This window comes from Chiloscyllium plagiosum, unplaced genomic scaffold (assembly GCF_037043375.1).
Source record: "Chiloscyllium plagiosum isolate Xiang-an unplaced genomic scaffold, Cpla_swu_hap1 HiC_scaffold_11, whole genome shotgun sequence".
Lineage (NCBI taxonomy): Eukaryota > Metazoa > Chordata > Chondrichthyes > Orectolobiformes > Hemiscylliidae > Chiloscyllium > Chiloscyllium plagiosum.
Window position 1 is genome coordinate 83,520,876 of NW_028270149.1, and position 17,004 is coordinate 83,537,879.

Genomic DNA, 17,004 nt, shown 5'->3' on the forward strand with positions numbered 1-17,004 from the left:
ACATAGTAAAGCTGTCTCTGCATTCCCCATCAAACACACTCAGGTCAGGTACAACATTATCACAGTGCTTATGCCATGGCAAACTCAATAACTAGGAGATGATGGCTACCATCATGATCTCCAATAATTGGGCACTTTGTCAAGTAGTGCATATGGTACAATCTCAGAATAATCTGGTCCTGTACACAATATCAATGCCTGTGGTTGCTTTCGCTGCAACAACCAGACATAAATGTTACCAAGTGGAAGGCTTTGATTCAAAGTGAAGGCTGAAGGTTGACAGGTATTAATCTGCTTCAAACCTACCCAATTCATTCATATTGCAAACAATGATTCACATCTCACATAGAGCGTGCTGGTGGTTTGCTATTCTTTGATAGGATGTGGGTGTCGCTGGCTGGGCCAGCATCTATTGGCGTTCCCTCATTACCCTGGTGGTATGAGCCAGATCTTGAAATGCTGCAGTCCGTGTGATGTCGGGCCACACACTGTACTGCTAGGGAGTTCCAGGATTTTGACTTAGCGACAATGAAGGAATAGCAGTATAAATTCAAGTCAAGATTTGTGCAACTTAGAGGGGTACTTGCAGGTGGCAGCAATCACATGTATCTATGCCCTTATCCTTCAAGTTGGCAGAGGATGTGGGCTTGGAAAATGCTATGGAAGGAACCTTGGTGGGTTACTATACTGCAGCTGGAGATTGTATACACGACTGCATTTTAGTGTCAGTCAGGAAAGTGAATGTTGAAAGTGGTGGTGTATCAGCTAGGCAGGCTGTTTTCTCCTCAGATATTGTTAAAACTGCACCCGACCAGCCAATTGGAAAACATTCTTTAGACTTGGTGAATAGTCTTTGAGAGTCCAGAAGTGACTGCAGAATTGTCAGCCTCTGACATGCTCATGTAGCTATTGTATTTATATGGTGAGTCCAGTTCAGTTTCTGGTCAATGATAATCCCCAGGATGTTGATAGTGCGGGATTCAGTGATGGTAATACCATTGAGTGTCAAGGGATGATGGTTAGAATCTCTCTTGCTGGAGATGGTCATTGTCTAGAATTTGGCTGGCATGAATTTTATTTGACATATTTTGGTGCATATGGACAGAAACTGCTTCATTATCTGAGGAGTTGCGAATGGTGCTGAACATTGTGCAATCATCAGCGAACATCCTCACTTTTGACTTTATAATGGAGAGAAAGTTATTAATAAAATTAGACCTAGAACCCTGCCCTGAGGAACTCCTGCAGATTTGTCTTGGAGTTGAGATGACTGACCTCCGACAAGCACGACCATCTTCGTACGTACCAGTGTGATTCTAACCAGGAGAGAGTTTGTCCTTTGATTCCTATTAATTCCTGTTTTACTAGGGCTCCTTGATGCCACATTTAATCAAAAACAGCCTAGATGTCAAAGACTATCACTCTCAATTCATTTCTGGAATTCAGCTCTTTTGTACATGTTTGGAACAAGACTGTAATGGGATCAGGAGCTCAATGGGCTGGCGGAACACAAACTAGATTTTGATAAGCTAAACATCAGTGAGCAGGTTATTGCTAAGTATCTGCCACTTGATAACTCTGTTGTGACACTCCTTCCATCACTTTGCTGATGATTGACCATAGATTGATGGTACAGTAATTGACCTGTTTGGATTTGTCCTGCTTTTTGTGCACAAGATATGTTTGAGCAATTTTCCATGCCAATCTTGTAACTGTTTGAAACCACTTCGCGAGGGGCATGACAAAATCTGGAGCACAAGATTCCAATACGATAGCCAGGATGTTGTCAGGGTTAATCACCTTCACTGCATCCAGTACGTTCAGCAGTTTGTTTTGATATCCCATGGAGTGAACTGAATTGGCTGAAGGTTGGCATCCATGATGCTAGGGATCTCAACAGGAGGGTAACTGGCTCATCACTTGGCACTGATAGTTGAAGATGGATGTTTACCATGGTTTGATGTGCTGGGCTCCCTATCATTAAGGAAGGGAACAAGGGTGAAGCCTCGTCCTCCAGCGAGTTGTTTATTCATCCATGACTGGATCCATCAGGAATGCATTAGATCCAATCTGTTTGTTGCGGGATTGCTTAGTCATTTCTATTAAATGCTACTTCTGCTGTTTGAGACTCAAGGAGTCCTGTTCTGTAGCCTCAGCAGGTTGACATCACATTTTTAGGTATGCTTGGTGCTGCTCCTGGCATGACTTCCTGCACTCAACATGGAACCAGGGTTGATCTTCCGGCTTGAAGGAAATGGTAGAGTTGAGAATATGCTGAGCAAATTTTTTTGTCGATTGTGGTTGGATACAATCCTATTGCTACAGATGACCCACACAGCCTCATAGATGTTCAGTCTCGAGTCGCTGGATCATTTCAAAGTCTATCCCATTTAGCGTGTGCCAATACGATGGAGGTTATTCTCAATGTGAAGATGGGATTTTGTCTTCACAAGGACTGTGCAGTGGTTACTCTTACCGATATTGTCATGGACAGATGCATCTACAGCTGGCAGTTTGGTAAGCTAGAGGTCAAATATGTTTCTCCCTCTTGTCGATTCCCTCACCATTTGCCACAGACCTAGTTGAGCAGTGATGCCCTTTAGCACCCAATCAGCTTGATCAGTAGTGCTGCTGCTGAGCCCCAGTCAGTGGTGGGCATTGAAATCCCCCACCCAGAGGACATTTTGTGCACTGGCCAAGTTCAGTGCACAACATGGTGCTCAGCATAGAGCAGCACTGAATCCTCAGCTGAATAGGGTGGTAATCACCAGGCCATTTCTTTGTTGATGTTTGATCTGATACAATAAGATTGCATGGTTATCCCACCAATGGGACAGGACATACCCAGGGATGATGATAATGGCAGTGTCCAGAATAGCACGTATTAAGAATAATTCTGTGAGTATGACAATGTAAACAAGACTGGGTTTGTCATTGTCATTTATGGTGTCAACTCCAATGCTGGGCAATCCATCCAGTTTTGTAATGTTCTTTAGGCTTGCTAGGCAATTTTATTGTGTACTTATGAGTCAACTGCACTGCTGTAGGTCTGTCAAAAGGAATGTAAGTAAAACTTCGACAATGAATGGAACTAAAAGTGACAAATCTAAAGGACCTAACGGTTTCTACTCGAGAGTGTTAAAGGAAGTAGGGAACCACATTATAGGCACCGTAACTATAATCTTTGAGAGTTCTCTAGATGCAAGAGTCACCCCTGTGGGTTGAAAATTACACATCGCTCTACTTTGTAAGAAGGGCAAAAGAGGAAGATTACAGACCAGTGAGCCTAACGTGTGATGGGAAAATTGTTGGAGTCTATAATAAAGGTTAGGGTAACTGAGCACTTCTCAAATTTTCAGATCATCAGGGAGACCTAGCATGGATTAATAACAGTTGGGTCATGCCTTACAAACCTCATTTAATGTTTTTGAACAGGTAAGATAGTGACAAAGGAGAATGTTGATGGATGCTGATTGTATGAACTTCCAGAAGGCTTTTAATAAAGTCTCACATAAGGCACTGTAAAATAAGATGGCAACCCACAGAACTGAAGGGACATTACTACCATGGCTGGAAAATTGGTTGAGGGCAGGTGACAGGAAGTTGGGATCATGAGTAGGTATTCAAATTGGCAGGCCATGACCAGTGGTGTTCCACAACAATCTGTGTTCGGGCCTTGATTATTCAGGTTATTTATTAACAACTTGAAAGAATCATACACTGTATCCAAATTTGACACAAAGTTAGGCTGCATTGTAGTCAGTGTAGATGATAGTGGCAGATGGAATTCAATGTGAGATTATCCATTTTGGGCCATAAAAAGATAGAACTAGATGGTATGAAGTTAAATACATTGGATGTCCAAAGACACTTGAGGTTCAGGTGAACAGATCTTTAAAAGGTCACAAACAGGTGCAGAAAATGATGAAGGAAGCTGATGAAATACTGCCCTTTATATCTAGAAGACTGGAATACAAGGATGCAGAAGTTATGCTGCAGTTATTCAAAATCCCAGTTAGATCCCACTTGAAGTAATGTGAGCACCATCCCTTCGGAAGGAAATATTGGCATTGGAGGGAGTACAACATAGATTTACAAGAATGATACTTAGACTTCAGGGGTTAGGTTATGAGGAGAGATTATACAAACTGTGCCTGATTTCTCTTGAATTTAGAAGGTTAAGGGGAGATCTACTGTTCTATGTTTTATGTTAACAGGAAAAGTCAGGGGAGATAAAGATAACGGCTTTCCATTGTTTGGAGATTCTCGAACTAAGAGCATAGTCTGAGAACTAAGGCCAGCCCATTCAGGAGAGATGTAAGCAAGCACTCCGATACACAAAAGGTGGTAGATATTTTGAACTCTCTTCCACAAATGGCAGTTGATACTAGATCAGTTGTTCATTTTAAATCTGAGATTTTGTCTTTATTTAGCAAAGGTGTGAAAAGATATAGGCAAATGCCAAAGATATATGGATTTAGGCCATAGATCTGCCCTGATCTTATTCAATGGTGGAATAGGCTCAAAGGTTTGAATGGCCTAACCCTGTTCCCATGAATCACATGTTAGCAAGCCAACATAAAGGTGGCGTATTTCCTTTATTGGTGAACCAGATAGGATTTTACAGCAATCTATTATATGGTCACCATGAGGCTAACTTTTGATTCTAGATTTAATCATTTTCAAATTTCACCATCTTCCATGGTGGAATTTGAACCTGGGTCTTGAACCAGGGGTCAGGACGGCTATTCCAGTGGCACTACCATTTCATCACCCCTACATTGGAAGGGGGTGCTTACTAAAACTGTACACAGAATCCAGATAGCTTTCATTCCCAGCCATTTTTACCATTCCAAATCTGCTTTGTAAAATGATTATCAATGATCAGCATCTAACAGCCCTGCAAGTGTCAATAGTTATGGTTAGTAATTACATGCATTATACCCTTAATAGAGCCTGTGTTTTAAATTGATACTTAACTGAAGGAGCTATGAAATAAGTAAGTCTCTGACAGACAGTTTAATGTCAGCACATTCCTCTGCCGCAGTAGTGGAAAATATAGGTCTCACATGGTAGGACACTGTTGTCAGTGTTGAAGTGATTCACCTCCCAACATAAGTCCTTTCTACTAACTGCAGTTGCTAAAATCAGCGTATCTGCAGCTTATAATTATGAGTGAGTAATGATCAGTATCGAACTGAGTCTTGGCTCAATCGTAGCCTCGCCATCTCTGAGTCAGAACTTGCAAGATTTGAATTATAAACTAAAGACTCCTGGCAAGGTGAGGCTTCCAAACTCTGAAACTGCATAGAGATTCAATGCACTATTCATATTTTGTTGGACTGAAAGGATAACTTGTCTGCCCCACACATCACTATTAGATGCCCAATGGTTATCTAGTCAGGTTGCTGACCACCATATTAAAAGACATTTTGTTACAGAAACACATGAGTGTGTTTGGAGCAGTATTCATTGTCAAATCATATTAACTGGGCCAGTCTGAGTGGATTATTTATCAGAATGGCAATATGAATGGATTATTAGGGTCAATATCAGTGTGAGTGGGTTATTAGCGACAGCGCTGGTGTGAGTTGGTTATTAGAGGCAGCAATAGTATGCATGGGGTATCAGCAGTCTGAAACAGTCCATGTTGAAATGCAACAACACCTGGACAATATCCAGGCTTGGGCTGAAAAGGGACAAGCAACATTTGCATCACAATTGCCAGGAAGTTGCTATCTTCGAAAAGAGACAGTCTAACAACCGCCCCTTAATATTCAATGGCGTTACCATCACAGAATCTCCCAATCTAACATCTTGGGAGTTACAATTGACTAGAAACTCAACTGGACTCACCATATAAATACAGTGTCTACAAAAGCAGGCTAGAAGCTAGGAATCCTGCAGTGAATAATTCACCTCCTGATTCCCCAGTACCTATCCACCATCGACAAGGCAGAAGTCAGGAGTGTGATGGAATACTCCTCAAGGCCTAGGTCAGTGCAACTCCACCCGTATTCAAGAAGTTTGACACCATCCAGGACAAAGCAGCCTGCTTGATTGACACCACATCCGTACACATCCATTCTGTCTACCACTGACACTCAGCGGAAGTGTGCACAAATCCCACTGCAGAAATTCAAAGATCCTTCAACAGCATATTCCAAATCCATAACTATTCTATTTAGAAGGACAAGGGAAGCAGATATTTAGGAACATCACCAACTGCAGGTTCCCCACCAAGCCACTCACTATCCTGACTTCGAAATATGTCTCCATTCCTTCACTGTCACTGGGTTGAAATACTCAACTTCCCTCCATGTGATTGTCTTATTTGGCATTGTCTGGTGTGTTTGGTGACTAGGGACAGCAGCATGTATCAGGACTACCATCAGTTTAAGTGGCTTGTTAGGGTCAATGTAAATGGGAGTAGCTTCTTCAGATCAATATTAATCAGTGGGTTAGGAGGGATATTAGAGTCAGTATTGAGGTCAGACGGTTATTAGGGTCAGTGTGGATGGATTACTGGCTTCAATATCAGTGAGTTATTAGGGTCAGTTTGAGTGGGTTATTAGGGACAGTGTGAGTGTGTTATTAGGGTCAGTGTGAGTGTGTTATTAGGCATAGTGTGAGTGTGTTATTAGGGTCAGTGTGAGTGTTTTATTAGGGTCAGTGCGAGCGTGTTATTAGGGTCAGTGTGGGTGTTCTATTAGTGTTAGTGCGAGTGTGTTATTAGTGTCAGTGTGAGTGTTATAAGGGTCAGTTGAGTGTGTTATAAGGGTCAGTGTGAGTGTGTTATTGGGGTCAGTGTGAGTGTGTTATTCGGGACAGTGTGGGTGTGCTAGGGTTAGTGTGGGTGTTTTATTAGGATCAGTGTGAGTGTGTTATTAGGGTCAGTGTGAGTGTGTTATTAGGGATAGTGTGACTGTGTTATTAGGGTCAGTGTGAGTGTTTTATAAGGGTCAGTGCGAGTGTGTTATTAGGGTCAGTGCGAGCGTGTTATTAGGGTCAGTGTGGGTGTTCCATTAGTGTTAGTGCGAGTGTGATATTAGTGTCAGTGTGAGTGTTATAAGGGTCAGTGTGTGTGTTATTAGTGTCAGTGTGAGTATTATAAGGGTCAGTGTGAGTGTGTTATAAGGGTCAATGTGAGTGTGTTATTAGGGTCAATGTGAGTGTTATTAGGATCAGTTTCAGCAGGTTCTTTGGGTCAGTGTGAGTGGGAGTGGGCTGTTACTGTCAGCACTGATGTTAATGTAATCATCCCAATATCAGAAGATCTTGGTTTTGTCTGATCTTTGCTGCACTGGCATTTTCTTCTTTTGAACTGACACAGACACACAGCTTCTAGCTATTCACCTCTGATGAAGTACGGCTTTGAGGCAGACTGACCATTGCACTCTGAGCTGCCTGTCCTGTCGATATACAGATTGTGTGCATGGAGAAAGTGAGGACTGCAGATGCTGGAGTTCAGAGCTTAAAAATGTGTTGCTGAAAAAGCGCAGCAGGTCAGGCAGCATCAAAGGAACAGGAGAATCGATGTTTCGGGCATAAGCCCTTCTTCAGGAAGTTCAGGAATTCCTGAAGAAGTGCTTATGCCCGAAACGTGTGCATGTCCTTTCGCCAACCATCAAGTTGTCCTTGAGTCTAGGACACAGGTCCAACTGCTGCCAAAGAATCTCTGGGCATGATCCAGGCCAAACCTTCACTCACCTCCCTCTGCCAGATTCAGCTCTCTCTCCTCTCAATTACTCTCTCTCTCTCTCCTGTTCGTACACTCTCTGGCTATCTCCCATCTCTGTATTTTGTTGTCTGTTTTCTCTCTGAGCTCAGCCAGGCTGCCACCTGTCTGCTGCATTTCTGCCTCCTCTCTATCCATCTGTCCCCTCTCTGACCTCTATCTCTCCTTATTCCATCTCTCTCGCTCTCTCTCTGCATTTCTCGCTGTCACTCTATCCTCTGCACACTCCCTATATTTCTACCAGCTTTCTTTCTTTATCGGTTCTTTCTCATTATTTCTCTCTCGGCCACCTCTCCCCTTCCCGGACTGACTCTCTCTGACCTCTACATGTTGTCCGCTCTCGGTATTTATAATCTTTCCCTTGCTGGCGTCTCCCTGGTTTGTCCAGCTGATGAATGAATTCCTCTCTCCCTTTTGTAGGAAAATAATTGCTTCGCTGGTGTCTGCCTGGTCGGACTGTGGTGCGGCGGGGGGAGCGGCGATACAGGCTCAGTGGCCGACTCCAGAGCCCACAGACCGGGCACTGCAGAGGGGCTTTAGTCGGGACATATTCCCTTTTTAACCAAGCGGTTTCTGAATGTCCAAACCCGGCTGTACCGTGTCCCACAGTCACCGCCAGGGTCACAGTCATACATCCCCAGGGTCACAGACAACATTGGGGTCATACTTACACAGCACCAGGGTCACAGTAATGCTAGTCCAGGGTGACACCCAACTCCCCCCCCCCCCCCCCCCATCACAGTCAACACAGTTACCCGCAGGGTCACAGTCTCACAACCCCATTCCCCCCACAAGGGTTACAATCACTCCCAGGGTCACAGCCCCACAACCCCTATACCTCCACCAGGGTTACAATCACTCCCAGGGTCACAGCTCCACAACCCCTATACCCCCACCAGGGTTACAATCACTCCCAGGGTCACAGCCCCACAACCCCTATACCCCCCACCAGGGTTACAATCACTCCCAGGGTCACAGCCCCACAACCCCTATACGCCCACCAGTGTCACAGTAACCCCCAGGGTCACAGCCCCACAACCCCTATACCTTCACCAGGATTACAATCACTCCCAGGGTCACAGCCCCACAACCCCTATACCTCCACCAGGGTTACAATCACTCCCAGAGTCACAGCCCCACAACCCCTATACCCCCACCAGGGTTACAATCACTCCCAGGGTCACAGCCCCACAACCCCTATACCCCCACCAGGGTTACAATCACTCCCAGGGTCACAGCCCCACAACCCCTATACCCCCCCACCAGGGTTACAATCACTCCCAGGGTCACAGCCCCACAACCCCTATACCCCCCACCAGGGTTAAAATCACCCCCAGGGTCACAGTCTCACAGCCCTATACACCCACCAGTGTCACAGTTACCCCCAGGGTCACAGCCCCACACACCTATACCCCCACCAGTGTCACAGTTACCCCCAGGGTCACAGCCCCACATCCCTATACACCCACCAGTATCACAGTTACCCCCAGGGTCACAGTCTCACATCTCTATACACCCACCAGTATCACAGTTACCCCCAGGGTCACAGCCCCACACACCTATACCCCCACCAGTATCACAGTTACCCCCAGGGTCACAGTCTCACATCTCTATACTCCCACCAGTATCACAGTTACCCCCAGGGTCACAGTCTCACATCTCTATACTCCCACCAGTATCACAGTTACCCCCAGGGTCACAGTCTCACATCTCTATACACCCACCAGTATCACAGTTACCCCCAGGGTCACAGCCCCACACACCTATACCCCCACCAGTATCACAGTTACCCCCAGGGTCACAGTCTCACATCTCTATACTCCCACCAGTATCACAGTTACCCCCAGGGTCACAGTCTCACATCTCTATACACCCACCAGTATCACAGTTACCCCCAGGGTCACAGCCCCACACACCTATACCCCCACCAGTATCACAGTTACCCCCAGGGTCACAGTCTCACAGCCCTATACTCCCACCAGTGCCACAGTTACCCCCAGGGTCACAGTCTCACAGCCCTATACTCCCACCAGTGCCACAGTTACCCCCAGGGTCACACTGTCACATCCCTACACACTCCCCAGGGTTACAATCGCCCCCATGGTCACAGCTTCCCCGAGGGTGACAGTCACAACGACAAGGCGACAGTCCCTCCCATTTCTCAGCCCTACCAGCCCGGGATAACAGTTCCTCCCACATCCCAGTGTCAGGGTCGCAGCCACCCGAGGGCAGACAGTCTCCCGCTGTGCCCCAGGGTAGCAGCCACCCCCGCGGGTGCCCCTACCTTGCTGCGGATCTGGCCGGAGGTGCTGACTTTCCGGATCAGCTTCTGAGGTCCCTCCTGCTCCTCTCCATCACTGTCCGAGGACTCTTCCCCAACCTCGGGCTGCAGTGACCTATCCGAGCCCAGGGATGACACGGACTCGCGGTTCTCCCGGGAGAGGCACATGTCTGGGTGCAGTTTCTCAGCCATTCTCCTGAGATCTGGCACTCCTGCCGCCTCCGAATAAAACATGCAAAAGAGCGGCTGAGACTGCAGAAGAGGAGGCACACGCTTTGCAGTTTGTTTTGGTCGGAAGCAGCTCTGTGTGTGTGTGTGTGTGTGTGTCTCTCTCTCTCTCTCACGTTGACTGCAGGCTCTCTCTCTCTCTCTCTCTGCATCACTCATATGCTGATGTGTGTGGACCAAACAGTCATTTGCATGTCCTCGTCGTGAGATGTACTAAAATCCGACCCCAATCAACAGAAACATGGGGGGGGGGGGGATGCGAAAGGAGCCCCAGTTTAATAGCAATCGCTACTACCAGACTCACCCACCTCAAGGTTCAAAGATATTGGTTATGATCAGTTATCTTCCCTCACACAAGGTGAATCCTTCTCGAAAGCTGGCATCTGATCTTATGCCCTTTTTTTTTGTCCAAATTTTATTCTGCTCCTGCGACCTCCCCATCTTCTCTCCCCAAGAGGTCACCCAGAACTCTGCCACTCTCTGAAGGGTCAGTTAGGAGAGGGGAATAATTTGAAGGTGAAGGGGAGGATTTAACGGGATTTGAGCAAATTTTTTTTGTTTTTGTTTTCACCCAGAGAGTTGGGGAGGGGGGTGGTGTCTGGATTGCACTGCCTGGGAGGGGAGTTGAGGCAACTAGGAAACAACGGGGACCTCAGATGCTGCAGACATCAAAGTTGAGAAAGTGTGGCGCTGGAAAAAGCACAGCAGTTCAGGCAGTATCCCAGGAGCAAGAGAGTTGACGTTTCGGGCTGGACTCCTCTTCAGGAACCCTCACAACCTTTTAAAAAAATACTTGGAGTAGCTCTTGAAATGCCATAACGCTCAATGCTACAAGCCAAGTGTTGGAAAGTGATGAGAGTTATAGCAGGAAGAGGGCTACTTTATTTTCCCTCTGTTACAAGTTTGGGCCCCTTATAATAACGAAGGGACTTTTATTTTAGCCTGTACTATGACAGAGCTTAAGGCCGAATCAACTTTGTTAAATGAAACTAAAGATGCACTTGACAGGGATCAGATGCACTTGATCGTGTCCCAGATGCACTTGACAGGGATCAGTGCAAGGGGAATTTTATATTGAGTTGAATTGAACAGAGAGAAATTTAAACCACTGTTGACCCTGTCCTGACAAAGGGTTACACGGAAAACATTGACTTCTCCACCTGATGCTGCCTGGCTTGCTGTGTTCTTCCAGCCTCCTGCTCATCCCTGTCCCACAAGCACTTGATGAGGATGGAACAGAGGGGATTTACTTATTGATTCATCTATTTTGTTTCCTTAGAGTTTACTTTTACTTTGCCCCTTGTAGCCGCTGCCCAAAACAGGTCGATGGAGATGGAGTCAAGGGAGAGCCTTTTTTTTGTTTGTTTCTTCATTTTTGATTTCCCTCCAGAGTAATAGAGTCTTTAGTTTCATTTAACAAAGTTGATTCAGCCTTAAGCTCTGTCATAGTCATAGAGTCATAGAGATGTACAGCCCAACCCAATCTAGTCCCGCCTGCCAGCACCCGGCCCATATCTCTCCAAACCCTTCCTATTCATATACCCATCTAAATGCCTCTTAAATGTTGAAATTGTACCAACCTCCACCACTTCCTCTGGCAGGTCATTCCATACCTGTACCACCCTCTGTATTAAAACGTTGCCCCTTAGGTCTCTTTTATATCTTTCCCCCCTCACCTTAAACTTGTGCGCTGTAGATCTTGTCTATTTATCCTATCGATGCCCCTCATAATTTTGTAAACCTCTATAAGATCACTCCTCAGCCTCCGACGCTTCAGGAAAACAGCCCCAGCCTGTTCAGCCTCTCCCTATAGCTCAAATCCTCCAACCCTGGCAATATCCTTGTAAATCTTTTCTGAACCCTTTCAAGTTTCACAACATCCTTCCAATAGGAAGGAGACCAGAATTGCACTCAATATTCCAACAGTGGCCTAACCAATGTCCTGTACAGCCGCAACATGACCTCCCAACTCCTGTACTCAATACTCTGACCAATAAAGGAAAGCATACCAAACGCCTACTTCACTATTTTATCTACCTGCGACTCCACTTTCAAGAAGCTATGAACCTGCACTCCAAGATCTCTTTGTTCAGCAACACTTCCTAGGACCTTACCATTAAATGTATAAGTCCTGCTAAGATTTGCTTTCCCAAAATGCAGCACCTCGCATTTATCTGAATTAAACTCCATCTGCCACTTCTCAGCCCATTGGCCCATCTGGTCAAGATCCTGTTGTAATCTGAGGTAACCCTCTTCGCTGTCTACTACTCCTCCAATTTTGGTGTCACCTGCAAACTTACTAACTGTACCTCTTATGCTTGCATCCAAATCATTTATGTAAATAACAAAAAGTAGAGGACCCAGCACCAATCCTTGTGACACTCCACTGGTCACAGGCCTCCAGTCTGAAAAACAACCTTCCACCACCACCCTCTGTCTTCTACCTTTGAGCCAGTTCTGTATCCAAATGGCTAGTTCTCCCTGTATTCCATGAGATCTAACCTTGCTCACCAGTCTCCCATGGGGAACCTTGGTAAACGCCTTACTGAAGTCCATATCGATCACATCTACCGCTCTGCCCTCATCAATCCTCTTTGTTCCTTCTTCAACTGTCGGAAGAGTAGGGTGGGCTTTAATCTGTGTTTCACCCAATCTTGTCCCTATCTCGGGAGTTTCTGTTGGGGTCAGTGTCAGGGGAGTCTTGACCCTTTCTGTTTACACCTGTGGTTTAAAAGAGCAGAGTAGATGGGTCTATTCTAGGCTGCATGACTGTACGACCCCCACCCCTGTACTCGCCAATGTTAGCTTGTGGTTAAGCAATGCCTCGATTTTAAAAATCTGATCCTCTTTTCTTTAAACCTCATCAGGGCATTGCCCCCTCCCTATCTCTGTAATCTCTTTCAGCTGCACAAACACATGAGACTTCTGCTCTCAGTTAATTCTGGCCTCTTGAGAATCCCTGGCTTCGATTGGTCCATCTAACTTCCATTTCTAAATTCATAATCTGTTGAATTCCCCTGGCAGGAACTCACACTTGCATCCTTAAAGGCAGTCTTCAGCAAAGTGTTTGCATTCATGTTCTGGATCTTCTGGTGTGGCACTGTGTCAGACACTGTCCAATAACACGCCTGTGGATTACAACGGACAGTTTATAACTTTAAAGGTGCTGCATAAATTCAAATTATTGTTGGCAGAGGCAGCAAACAACCCACAGAAAACACCAGAAACAGCTCATGCATCATTGGTTGTGTGGGAAAGGACCCAAATATTTGTGGATCTAATGAAGAGCACCAGATAGGAGTAGTTAAGGAGATAGAAACGGGGCTACCCATTTAACCCCTTTAACATGTTCCACTGTTAAGTGAAATCATTGGTGATCCATAACTTGACTCCACATATGAACATTAGCAGCTTTAGTTAACATAAATGTATCAATCTCAGTCTTAAAATAAACAATTATTTTGGAAGAGTGTGGTGCCAGGAAAGCACCGCAGAGAGATAAATGGGAGTGGGGTGTGGGGTGGGGGGAAGGCAGCTGGGGATGCAATAGGAAGATGAAAGTAGGGGTGAAAGTGATAGGTCAGAGAGGAAGGTGGAGCAGATAAGTGGGAAGGAAGATGGACATGTAGGACTGTTTGAGAGGATTGTGCCAAGTTGGAAGGTTGGGACTGGGATAAGGTGGGGGGAGGGGAAATGGGGAAACTAATGAAATCCACATTCAACCCTCAGACACCTTCCTCCCCTTCCTGGACCTCTCCATCGCCATTTCCGGCGACCGAGTCAACACAGACATTAACTACAAACCTACTGACTCCCACAGCTACCTGGACTACACCTCCTCCCACCCTGTCTCCTGTAAAAATGTTATCCCTTATACCCAATTCCTCCACCTTCACTGCATCTGCTCCCAGGAGGACCAATTCCACCATAAAATATCCCAGATGGCCTCCTTCTTCAAAGACCGCAATTTCCCCTCCCACATGGCCGATGATGCCCTCCAGAGCATCTTCTCCAACCTGCACCTCCGCCCTTGAATCCCATCCCTCCAATCGCAACAAGGACAGAACCCCCCTGGTCCTCACCTTCCACCTCACCAACCTCTGGATGCATTGCATCATCCTCCGCCACTACCGCAACCTACAAACAGACCCCACCACCAGAGATATATACGCCCTCCCCATCCCTATCTGCGTTGCAGAGAGACCATTCCCTCTGTGATTCCCTTGTTAGGTCCACGCCCCTCCCACCAACCCACCCTCCCCTCTCGGCACCTTCCCCTGCCACCGCAGGAAGTGCAAAACCTGTGCCCACACCTCCCCCCTCACCTCCGTCCAAGGTTCCAAAGGTTTCTTTCATATCCGACAGAAATTTATCTGACTTCCACAAATGTCGTCCACTGCATCCGTTGCAGCCGATATGGTCTCCTCTATATTGGGGAGACAGGAAGCCAACTTGCAGATCATTTCAGAAACATCTCTGGGACACCTGCATTAAACAACCTCACCACCCTGTGGCTGAACGCTTCAACTCACCCTCCCACTCCACCAAGGGCATGCAGGTCCTCGGCCTCCTCCACTGCCAAACCCAAACCACCCGACGCCTGATGGAAGAACGCCTCATCTTCCACCTTGGTACCCTCCAATCACGCAGGATAAATGTGGATTTCAGCGGTGTGCCCATTTCCCCTCCCATCACATTATCCTAGTCCCAACCTTCCAACTTGGCACCGCCCTCTTGAACAGTCCTAACTGTCCATCTTCCTTCCCACCTATCTGCTCCACCCTCCTCTCTGACATATCATTTTCACCCCTCCCACCTTCAGCCACCAATCACATTCCCAGTTACCTTCCCCTCAGCACCCCCCCCCATTTATCTCTCAGCCCCCTTGGCCCACAAGCCTCATTCCTGATGAAGGGCTTATGCCCGAAATGTTGATTCTCCTGCTCCTCGGATGCTGCCTGACCTGCTGTGCTTTTCCAGCACCACGCTCCTCGACTCTGATCTCCAACATCTACAGTTCTCACTTTCTCCCAATTAGTTTGGAACCAATGGCTATTTGTGGTAAGTCCAAGTGTCTACCCTCCTCTACATTTAAATGCATTTCTGGAAAAGCATACACTAAAATTTAAATGATTCCCCCCCCAACACCACCTCCATCACCAAATCTAAAACTCTTCCAGCAAAGAAAATATTTTTCTTTTTATCGACTTTGTATTTTCCATTTCACACCTTGACAACTTTGGTCAAAACATTGATTAAGCTTTTAAAGTCTCTGTAAAATGACCCTAGTTTGCATATTTTAAGAACCTGCTTCATAGGAAGTGGGCTTTATTGGCCTGGGCCAGCATTTATTGCTCACCCCTAATTGCTCTTGAGAAAGTGGTGGTGAGCGGCCTTCTTGAGCTGCTGCAGTCACAGGATGTAGGAATGGCCACAGTACTGTTAGCAAAGAAGTTTAAAGCTTTGACTCAGAGGTAATGAAGGAATAATTGCAAGTCAAGATGGTGTGTGGCTTGCAGGAACTCTCGGATGGATTGTTGATACTTAAAGTTGACAAGGCACTGGGGGTGGATGATATGCCCTCACGGATATTGTGGGAAGTGCAAGGTGCAATTGTAGAGACATGGGCCACAACCTTTCAGTCTTTCCTTGAGTCAAGGGAGGTGTCAGAAAACTGGAGAATTACAAATTGTGCTCCCCTGTTCAAAAGGGTCGTCAAGATAAGACCAGCAATTACAGGCCAGTCAATTTAACTTTGGCTTATAAAGACCATCATGTGGGATAGGATGAGTAATCACATGGAGAAATGTGGGTTGATTAGGAAGAATTGGCATCGACTTCTTCAGGAGAAACTGAGGGCTGCAGAGGCAAAAGTGCAGCAGGTCAGGCAGCATCCAAGGAGCAGGAGGGTCGACGTTTTGGGTATAAGCCCTTCAGCAGGAATGTGAAGGGGAAAGGGGACTGAGAGATAAATAGGAAGGTGGGGGTGGGGCTGGAGGGAAGGCTGGGAAGGTGATAGGTGGATGCAGGTAATTGGGATAGGTTGTTGGGGAGGGCAGAGCGGATAGATGAGAAGGAAGGTGGACAAGTAAAGAGGACAGTGCCGAGTTGAAGGGTTGGATCTGGGATGAGGTGGGGGTAGGGGAGCTGTGAAAACTCATGAAGTTGATGTGGTTGAGGGTCACAAGGTGGAAGATGAGGCTTTCATCCTCCAATTGGGTGGTTTGGAGCAGGCCCAGGACTTGCATGTTCCTGGGGGAGTGGGAGAGGGAGTTGAAGTGGTCAGGGTGGTGGGGTTGTTTGGTGCGTATGTCCCAGAGCTGTTTCCTGAAACATGCTATGATTAGTTTTTTTTAGATTAGGTTAGTTTACTTACAGTGTGGAAACAGGCCCTTCAGCCCAACAAGTCCACACCGACCCGCCGAAGAGCAACCTACCCAGACCCGTTCCCCTACATTTATCCCTTCACTAATACTACGGTCAATTTAGCTTGGCCAATTCACCTAACCTGCACATTTTTGGACTGTGGGAGGAAACCGGAGCACCCGGAGGAAACCCCCGCAGACATGGGGAGAATGTGCAAACTCCACACAGACAGTCGCCTGAGGCAGGAATTGAACCCGGGTCTCTGGCGCTGTGAGGCAGCAGTGCTAACCACTGTGCCACCGTGCCACCCACTATGAGTTGGCATCCCGTCTCCCCAATGTAGAGGAGACCACATCGAGAGCAACGGACACAGCAGATGAGGGGAAATCCT

General features: G+C 46.6%; 1 protein-coding gene across 1 annotated transcript in view; it reads right to left on the minus strand.

Moving 5' to 3' along the window:
• LOC122557073 (diacylglycerol kinase eta) overlaps positions 1 to 10,327 on the minus strand; it is a 223,800-nt gene extending 213,473 nt beyond the window's left edge. The window contains exon 1 of the mRNA XM_087992244.1: positions 10,023 to 10,327. Coding sequence (XP_087848370.1) covers positions 10,023 to 10,253 — 231 coding nt within the window. The 5' untranslated portion in view covers positions 10,254 to 10,327. The remainder of the gene's footprint in view (positions 1 to 10,022) is intronic.
• Between the last annotated feature and the right edge of the window lie 6,677 nt (positions 10,328 to 17,004).